We start from the raw sequence: 10,290 nt of genomic DNA on the forward strand, positions 1-10,290 counted from the left end.
TGGCGTCGCCTTTGCAACCTGCAAATTGTTGTCTCGCAGGCACGTAGTATCGCTGTCGCAAGCCTTTTTACACCTAGGTCATTAGGTCATGATGCTGTTCCGTTTTGATCGTTCTCTTTTCTTGCCGGTTTTATGTCGTTAGGTCATGATGCTGCTCTATTTGATCGTACCCTTTTCTTGCTGGTTCAGTTCCTCCGTAGGATTCACCTGGGCTTAATGATGCCTTGCGATCTCTGACGCCCGACAAGGACCCACTCCACAAAGCTAATGTAAACATCACCCGCACGATAAATTACATAGAGCTACATCCGGCAATACTTCAGCCTCCGAGCATGAATTTCTCCGGAAACAACCTAATAATGCCACAGTAATAAGTTTACAAGTTGCAAAATGTTCCTGGGAGCCATTCTAAATGCAAAATGTTCCTGGGAGCCATTCTAAATGGATCACCTAGGAATCGACATTGGCATTCACGTTTCATAGATCCAGGATACAGCAGTGACACGAAGCAATATAATCATACATAACCTCAATTGCAGTTGCCAGAATCGTTCCCCCAAGAAAAGCATAAGATGAATGCAACCAAAAAACGAGGGCGATTCCGAGAATAAACCCCAGGCAACACCAAATCGTTCAACAGGAACCATAATCCATGATGATAAGGCAGGATCACTTCTTTTCGGACAACTATACAGGCCAAAAAAAAACACTTGTACTTTTAAGTAAAATTATTTCCTGTTATTGGTGTCATCCCCTCAATAGTGCCTTTGAATGTGCCTTTACCTGCAGCCAACACGTCCGATCTAAACAAACAAAATCTTGCCGCTTCCAATAGACCCACTGTACATCAGTCCATCACGGAACCGGTGCCCGTGATCAAATCACCCAAGACTTCTATTCAGTTCCCGAAGATAGCATGCAGCTGCATCTTGGCACCTGAACCTACGAAATATAACCAGCACTTTCATTTCAAAGTGGCTTGCAGGTAAATAACAGTCTGATCATGGAATGAAGAATAGGGTGACAGTGCAACAGAAGGAACAGTCTGAGAAGAAACAAACCTGTTTTGCTAGTGGACAGCCTTAACGAAGTAGCCATTCTGTCCAATCATTGCGCCTCCGGACATTATCTCCCTATAGCATAGATTGAGGCAGTAGAAGTTCAAAAAATGTGTAGACACAATGCATGTCAGAGCATAATATCTCAGTAGTCAAGAAAAACAAGTGTTGCAGAATTTATAGCCTAACCTGCACTTCCAATAACTCAGAACCACGGATAGCATCTAGTATGTAGTTGGTGTCCACCAAGCCCGTAAATGCCCTCATCTGAGAAGAATATATAATAAAGCTATGGTGAATATAACTGCTAGAAGACTGCATCCTGATCATATATTCATATGTATTGCCAAAACAAAATGATTTGCGACAGGGCATCATAATAATTGCAAACCAATCAATTTAAGTATGTGTGCTACATAATTACTAAAAAATTTATGAGTATGTGTGATTCTCTATCTAGTCCCAAATCAGAGTAATGCATATTATCAAACGCTGTTGAGCAAATATTCCAGATTATTAATTTCCAATATCTGAAACTTGAATTTTTGCAGACAGAAGTAGTCTAGTATTACCGTATGAGATAGGCTAAAGAAGAACATGCAATTTTGTGTTATTCAATACTCATTACAAAATGCAAGCTAATTCTCCTTGATATTAACCTTTTTCTTCAATATTTTAACTTTCACTTATATAATTCAGATAGTTTCACATTATGCAGATATCAGAACTAGTCAGTTGCTACTCGGAAATTGTATTGTTAGCTCCAAGCGAGTATTATACATACGAACATGCAACCATACTTGGACACAATATGACACAGTTTTTAAGGTGTTACCTAGGCGACCAGGCAACCAGGCATACCTTCAACGGCGGAGCATCTACAAGGTTTTAGTTATGCCATATCACCTACACTATTGCCCATGAAAAAGAATCTATGCACAAGGCAAGAATCAACAACAGATTCCAGGACGCAGCCACAGTATCAAAGTCTAGCACCATACCTTACAACATTTCTTCCAACTACTGTTAGAAGTTCAAGGAGAACAATTTGCAAACAAGAAAGGATTGCTAGTAAAGTATATTAAGCATAAGTTCTGTGGCAAGGGCAGATGGTATTGAGTCCATGCAAAAGTGCAGCAGGCAAAAATTGAGCTATAATAATAACAAAACACAAAAGGAATAAGCTAGCCTAAATTGCAATCTGCTTATTAACCAGTGAGAAGAATAAACACAGAAAAGAGTAGAACAAAGGCTGAGATATACAACAGATGATGGCTGCTATGCAAGTTCAAGTTGCACTGATCAATCCAATATCCCCATTGTAATACATTTTTACTCGATTAGTTGGTTGAGTTATACCATACTCCCTCCGTCAGGGAAAGAATGCAATTCTAGCATATTATCGAGTCAAACTATTTTGAGTTCGACCAACTTTATACAAAAAGGTATTGATACATGATAACCAGTGTCAATAGATTCTTCATGAGATATATTTTCATAGTAATATGTATTTTGTGTTATAAATCTTGATACTCCTTTTTATAGACTTGGTCAAACTTTAGAAAGTTTGACTGGAGATGGAACTAGAACTGCGTCCTTTTCCAGATGGAGGTAGTATGAATCAACTATAACCATTATGCCATCAAACAACAGAGATAACACAGCATACTCATGCCACTCTATGAGAGGAAAAAATCACAAACTAGGTAATAACCAAAAACAAAAATGTAACTAACACAAGAAGGATAGTAAACAGGAAGTTTGTCGTCAAAGACCCACAAACTCAAAACCCATAAGACTGCAGGGATTGAGGAGACGACCACATGCTTCAAATTTCTATTGTCGTAATTTTAATGTCAAAAACGTAGATGCTATTTCTGATCTAAGAGCAACAATTGTGCCACCATACTTCAAAAATACCGTTGTTGTCCTCCTTCCTAACAAAATCATAACCTCATCATTTTTTTTCAAGGCATAGCACAGTTTTGGTGGTACATATTGAGAATCATATCACTTATCACTAATCTACTGGTTGCACAATGGATTGTGAACGATGGGAAGATAGGCCTCTTTCCAACATAGAAAAAAAAAAACTAGAGTGATAAACTACCAATTTATGGAGCCAACTTGTGTACTGACCGGGTAAAACTTTAAGTTCTGGGAATGGAAAAGTATACATATCGAAATAAAGCCAGAACAAGCAGTGCAACAGGCTATCAGCATTCAACATACATGGCAAAATATAACAAACAGAATATCCTACACATGGAATGAAATCCTCAAGCGAAACAAGAAGAATTTACTAACCCGGTTGAACCCCAAGATTAGGTCAATAGGTACCCATCCTTGATTGTTCATATGTCTCCTCAAGAATGTGTCATGGCATAGATTATTTGTGCTAGCAAGACAAGAGTATAAACAAACAGTTAAGGTCAAGAAATAGCAATAGTACACATAAGAGAAACCAAGCAGATTCACTACCTAAAATAGAACTCTATCTGATTCCTAATATCATCTTGGAAATTTGGCTGATCCTGAGGAGGAGGAACCCATGCAGCCTGCATGGGTGGCCGAACAAGATGCATGTTCTGAAACTGCTCTACTGGTGGGAGGTAGACAGGATAGGGTTGTACATCAGCTGCATTTATCACCAAAACAACCACATTACAGCAAATAGATGTTAAGCTATTCATAAAAAATAGCAAGAAGAGTTTTCAGGCTCACCAGGGTAGGGAAATGGTGGAACATAAAAATGCTGTGGCACCATGAAATGGGCAGCGGGTGGCGGCGGTCGGTGAAAGGGCCCAGGCTGGTAGATGCCAGGCTGCTGCTGCTGTTGCTGCTGTTGATATGGCATTACTGGAACTCTGGGGAAGTTCCTAGGGGAGAAATTCGCCCCTCTCTCATGGTCACGGCGACCCCGGTAACCACCACGACCTCCACCGCCATTGCTACTGCTACTACTGTTTCGGGGATTATTATTCCAGTGGTTGCTGCTACCACTACTATATCTATTGTTTCCATCACCACTACCAGCACCGTTACTGCTGCTACCACCACGTATGTTGTGGTTCCAATGGCTATTGCCGGGAGCATTTCTGCTGCTGTCATTGCCATTCCCACCGGCACGACCAGGGACACGGACATTATCATCCAAGTTGATGGAAACATCACCATTGCTGCTGTTGCAACCGCTGCCAGTACCAAGGCTTCCATCATTCCAGTTACCATCACCGCCATTGCCGCTGCTCCCGTCACCTCCAAGACTATTGACAGCCCTGCGGCCACCATTGCTACCATTCCCACGGCTGCCACCTCCACTGTTTCCACCGCTGCTGCCACCGCGCCGAACTGGAATTGTCTGGGTTGTGGCCCCGTTCTGCTGAGAGGAAACTGCAGCCATGGGAGGAGGTGTGGAGGTAGGGTTTTGGGCAGTGGGAATCGGATTAGCCCCCACAACTGGATGTGGGGATACCGATGAAGCAGCAATTGGATCCTCCTGATTTGATTGCATCAGTAGATTCATCAAGCTCATAGAAACTTTGATTTTAACAGGATCACGTTAACATAAGAGATGTGCTCGTACAACGACTTGATCGCGAGATTCAGTACCTGCGGGGACGGGCTGGACGCATCGGAGAGTGCCTTGAGGGAGTCGGACGAGCCCGACTTGGGGCACGCGCGCGTCGACTCCGCGAGCGCCGGCCACGAAGCATCCCCGCCGATGATGCCGCCGCCCTCTGGGGTCTCCCCCGCCGCCTGCGCCAGCGCGCTCCACGCCGTCTTCCTTGCCGCCGCATTGGCGGGATCGGCCCCGTCAGGATGGCCCGGCGGATCCCGGCGGGACGCCGCGGGCGCCACACGGCCCGGCTCCGGCAGCGCCGCGATCGCCTGCGGGACGGCGGCCGCCGATTGCGCTGGCGCTGGCGCGGGCGCGGGGCCACCAGCAGCCGGCGACATCGAGGGGAGAGGCGACGGGGATTCGGGCAGGGGGGTTTGGGGCCCGGATGAATCGGCCACCGGGGGAATGGTGAAGGCGAGGACGAGGAGGCAGGAGGAGAGACGAGACGAGACGGGAGGGAGGGGGAGCGGAGGCGACTGGGCAGGAAGTTAGCGGAGGCTCAGTGTGGCCGTGTGAGGGTAGGTGGCAAATTAGCGGAAGTGGCAGGGTATTTCTGGAAAATTGCAACGAGAACAACGAAGACCGGGGATTTCAGATTTGCATGCGTTTCGCGGCTAATCCGTTAATGTTCTCCAGGCAGCCTCTCGATCCTAGTCTGGACTCTCTCGTACAGTCGTACTACAGCGAGAAATCGAACGGACGATTTACCGTTAGCAAATCCCGAGGGAATATACGAATAGAAATTCAAGGAAAATCTGCCAGATTGCGGGTTAGAGAAAGGTTTATCGAGAAATTCAACATTTGCAATACTGCAACTAAATTGCTAGTACGTATATGAGGTCGTTATGATAAGTTCTTTGAGCCTCTTATCCCAAGCGGGATGCCGCGGACGCCACACGGCCGGGCTCCAGCGGCGCCACGATCGCCTGTGGGACGGCGGCCGCCGATTGCGCTGGCACGGGTGTGGGGCCACCAGCTGCTGGCGACATCGGGGGCCGAGGCAACGGGGATTCGGGCTGGGGTTTTGGGGCCCGGATGAATTGGACGCCGGGGGAATGGGGAAGGCGAGGACGAGGAGGCTGGAGGAGGAGGAGGAGAGACGAGACGAGACGAGACGGGAGAGAGGGGAGCGGAGGGGACTGGGGAGGAGGCGGGGTGGCGGTGGGAGGTTAGGTGGGAAATTAGCGGAAGTGGCGGGGCATTTTTGAGAAATTGCGACGAGAACGACGAGGCCAGGGGATTTTAGATTTTCGTGCGTTTTGCGGTTAATCCGTTAATGCGATTGCCAGCCAGCCTGTCAAGAGTCTGCAGTCTGGATTCTCTCGTACTACAGCGAGAAAATCGAACGGATGATTTGTCGTTACCAAATCCCAGGGGAATATGAATAGAAATTTCAAGGGAAATCTGCCGAATTGTGAGTTTGAGAGAGGTTTCTGGAGAAATTCAACATTTGCAATACTGCTACTGAATTGCTAGTACGTATACGAGGTCGTTATGATCAGTTCTTTGAGCCTCTTATCCTGGCGGGACGCCACGGGCGCCACACGGCTGGGCTCCGCAGAACGACCTGATCGCCTGCGGGACGGCGACCGCCGATTGCACTGGCTCGGGCGCGGGGCCACCAGCAGTCACCGACATCGGGGGGCGAGGCGACGGGGATTCGGGCTATGGTGTTTGGGGCCCAGATGAATCGACCACTGGGGGAATGGGGAAGGCGAGGACGAGGAGGTAGCAGGAGGAGGAGAAACGAGACAAGACAGGAGGGAGGGGAGTAGAGGGGACTAGGGAGGAGGCGGGAAGGGGGGCGGAGAGGCTCCCTGTGGCGGTGAGAGGTTAGGTGGGAAATTAGCGGAAGAGACAGAGTATTTCTGGGAAATTGCGATGAGAACGACGAGGATGGAGGATTTCAGATTTGCGTGCGTTTTGCGGTTAATCCGTTAATGCGATTGCCAACTAGCTTGTCAAGAGCCTCGGTCTGGATTCTCTCGTACTACAGCGAGAAAATCGAACGAACGATTTGTCGTTACCAAATCCCGGGGGAATACGAAAAGAAATTTCAAGGAAAATCTGCTGGATTGCGAGTTTGAGAAAGGTTTATGGAGAAATTTAACATTTGCATATACTGCTACTGAATTGCTAGTACGTATACGAGGTCGTTATAATCAGTTCTTTGAGCCTCTTATCCTGGCGGGACGCCGCGGGCACCACACGCCCGAGCTCCGGCGGCGCTGTGATCGCATGCGGGACGACGGCCGCCGATTGCGCTGGCGCGGGCGCAGGGCCACCAGCAGCCGGTGACATCGGGTGGTCGAGGCGACGAGGATTCGGGCTAGGGTTTTTGGGGCCCGGATGAATCGGCGGTCGGGGGGATGGGGAAGGCGAGGACAAGGAGGCAGGAGGAGGAGGAGGAAAAACGAGACGAGACGGGAGGGAGGGGAGTAGAGGGGGACTAGGGGTAGAGAGGCTCAGTGTGACGGTGGGAGGTTAGGTGGGAAATTAGCGGAAGAGACGGAGTATTTCTGGGAAATTGCGACGAGAACGACGAGGATGGAGGATTTTAGATTTGTGTGCATTTTGTGGTTAATCCGTTAATGCGATTGCCAACCAGCTTGTCGAGAGCCTCGGTCTGGATTCTCTCGTACTACAACGATAAAATCTAACTGATGATTTGCCATTACCAAATCTGGGGGGGGGGGGGGGGGGGGGGGGGATACGAATACGAATCTAAATTTCATGAAAAACCTATCGGATTGCGAGTTAGAGAAAGGTTTTAAGAGAAATTTAACATTTGTAATACTGCTACTGAATTGCTAGTGTGTATACGAGGTCGTTATTATCAGTACTTTGAGCCTCTTTAGAAAGAAAAAATGATCAGGTGAGCCGGTACTAGTAGTAATCTCCAAGGCACGGCACGGCGGAAGACGTCGAGGTGTTCCCGTTGGAAATCTGGCCGTCCAGCTCGTGAACCGGACTGAAGCAGTCCAGCACCGGAGCTCCCCATTTTCCTTCGGTGTATGCATGCCGTGGCGTCTAACGTCACCAAACTTTTGCCTCTTGTTGCCTGTTGGCACTTTTTCTCTCTTTCTTCGCTCCAAAGCTTCTCGTCAGACAGATCGAGGCACACGTCCACCGGAATATCCATATCATCATCGCTGCCTTGATGTATCAGCACGATTGGGTGACCCGATGGATGTATCAGCACCGGTTGACGTGTGGGCCTGGTCGACATGGCCGAGTTCGCTGTCCGCTCACGTCACGCGTGACGTCGCCCGCCCGCCCGTCCCCTAAGCTGTGTTCCGGCCGGCGGCGCAGTCCAGCTAAAGGCCATCATGTATTTTTTCAGCCAACAAATAATTTTTTTTTTACAACAAATCAACTTATCAGTCGAACCAACATGACACATGGCACCGTAACTACTACAACGCACGAGTCGGTAGCGGAGCGAGTCATGTGACGAGTCAAGCACGCACGCGGCATGCGAGAGACACACGTGTCGTCCTGCCCCTGCCGTCGCCATGTTGTCTGGGCATCGAGACAATCGCTGCGCCGCCACACCCACACGCCCGGCACCGCACCGAACCGGCGGCAGCCAGCACCAGCAGGTTGTTTCGTCGCGCGCTGGCCCGCTCGCTCGGTCGCTGTCTCGTCTCGTGCCGGGGCATGCCGGAAACAACAAGGAAGAGGGGGCGTCGCATGCGTTCCGTGCACGAAGTCACGCATGCGCGGAGGCGACGTGACCGTTCGTTATTTATTAAAGGTAAAAAACGTGCGCGTACATCGTGATCGTGGTCGCGCGGCCCGTAGATGTCGATGGGTGATCGATCGATCGCCTGATCGGCGGCGGGTGGGTCCGCCGCCCACGTATGCACGTACGCAGACGCAGCCACGCAACGGGACCCTTTGCTTCGACGTGCCTGCCTGCCTGTGCCGAAAGGTCGGTCCAGCGAGGCAGCGAGGCTTTGTGATGGGCGGCCGGGCGCCCGTCAAAAGTTGGTTCCGTTCCGGTCGATCCGATTCCGACGGTACTAGTGGTGGTGCTCGCTCGTCGGATGGCCGTGGCGCGGGGCCCGCTCGGCGTACGGCCCTCGTGTCGCCACAAAGCTACAACAGTGGAGTGGAGCGGCCGGGCCCGGGTCGTCGTCGTCTTTGCCCCTTCTTCCTAGGTAGTGTTTAGTTTCCAAAATTTTTCAAGATTTTCCGTCATATCGAATCTTTGGACGTATGTATGAAGCATTAAATATAAATAAAAAATAAAACTAATTATACAGTTTAGACGAAATTCACGAGACGAATCTTTTAAGCCTAATTAGACTATGATTGGACACTAATTATCAAATAACAACGAAAATACTACCGTACTATTTTGCTAAAAATTTCGGCAACTAAACGAGCCCGTAAAGAAACGCACGGGCAGTTACGAGTTTGACCGGCACCGGATAGCTGCCGACGTCAGTGGGACGACGAACCAAAGCGATCCCATGCGCCTACACCGACCGTTCAGCACTCAGCAGGCACAGGCAGTGACGCCACCACTCCTCCATCAGGCATATGCGACGCACTAAAATAGAGTGAATTTTGAGTTATCCTAAATTCATTAAATTATCCGTAAATAAGTTGGCCAAGGAAATGGCGTCATCGTCTTATCACGGTCTTGTCTCGATCGCTGAGGTTTTTAATGGGTGGATGGATGCGTGCATCGAAAAATTCCTCTCGAGGAAGAAGAATCGATCCGGTCGCGGGTCGTCCGTCGTCCCCTAAAGTCTCAACAGATTTGTTAATTGGGCTAACAGTATGGAGTAAGTATCGATTCTTTTTGGCCAAAGGAGGTTGGGAGAGCACAACAGAGCTAAACTACACGTGTGGTGTGCGCTGTACATGGTGCGAGAGACCCGCGACTCGTTTCTGGCTTTCTGCGCAGTCTTGCAGACACCTTCGCCGCGGGCGCCTAGCTTCAGGCTTCAGCTAATCAGCTGCTCTGTTCTCGCCATCTCGTGCGCAATATGGTGCAGTTTGCGATGTTCTGAAGTACGTACATGGCCGTTAGGATTGGCGGTTGGTGCCATGATAGGATATCACGCGTTTTTCGTTCGTACAATAATAGGATAGCCCAAAGGGTCCAACCAACGCATCACACATAGCATGGTTGCGCCTACCTGAGGCTTTTGTTCATCTTGATCACTCACCCAATACGCGCACCACAATGATTCATTCACTTCTTTTCAGTCAGATTATCTATCGTGCGTCCTGTCCGATGCACCTAATTTTCCGCTTTTCCAGATCGACAAAATGATGTTTTCTTTAAATGAACAAATCATGTAGGAGTAGTATCATACATGGAGTACTCAGACTTGGCATTAACTACGGAGAGAACGAATCACACAACTAGTCAACCATTAACTTGTTGGGGGCGTTAGTAAAAAAAAACAATTTAACGGCCTAAGAGTTTCTTATTTGCCTTCCTAATACTTAGTTTTTAGAAAAATAAAAAAAATATCTCTCGAATAATTTCTAATCCATCCTCCTAATATTTAGTCACTTGGAAAAACTGAGCCAGTTTCGCGTGACTTTACGCGGCTCTTGAGTCGCACGGATCCTTCTCCCGTGCGATTT

At 48.6% G+C, this 10,290-nt stretch overlaps 1 protein-coding gene across 1 annotated transcript; it reads right to left on the bottom strand.

Annotated features, from left to right (window-relative positions):
- Positions 1-446: 446 nt before the first annotated feature.
- LOC136552220 (la-related protein 1B-like) lies at positions 447-5,150 on the bottom strand. Its single transcript, XM_066543755.1, has 7 exons — positions 4,671-5,150; positions 3,783-4,557; positions 3,540-3,696; positions 3,366-3,456; positions 1,248-1,325; positions 1,062-1,133; positions 447-942 (listed from the first exon to the last, which is right to left on the bottom strand). The coding sequence occupies exons 1-6, from the start codon at positions 5,016-5,018 to the stop codon at positions 1,083-1,085; spliced, it is 1,500 nt and encodes a 499-aa protein (XP_066399852.1). The 5' UTR covers positions 5,019-5,150; the 3' UTR covers positions 447-942; positions 1,062-1,082.
- Positions 5,151-10,290: the final 5,140 nt, after the last annotated feature.

The sequence above is a fragment of the Miscanthus floridulus genome, chromosome 4, assembly GCF_019320115.1.
Source record: "Miscanthus floridulus cultivar M001 chromosome 4, ASM1932011v1, whole genome shotgun sequence".
In the NCBI taxonomy this organism is placed as follows: domain Eukaryota; kingdom Viridiplantae; phylum Streptophyta; class Magnoliopsida; order Poales; family Poaceae; genus Miscanthus; species Miscanthus floridulus.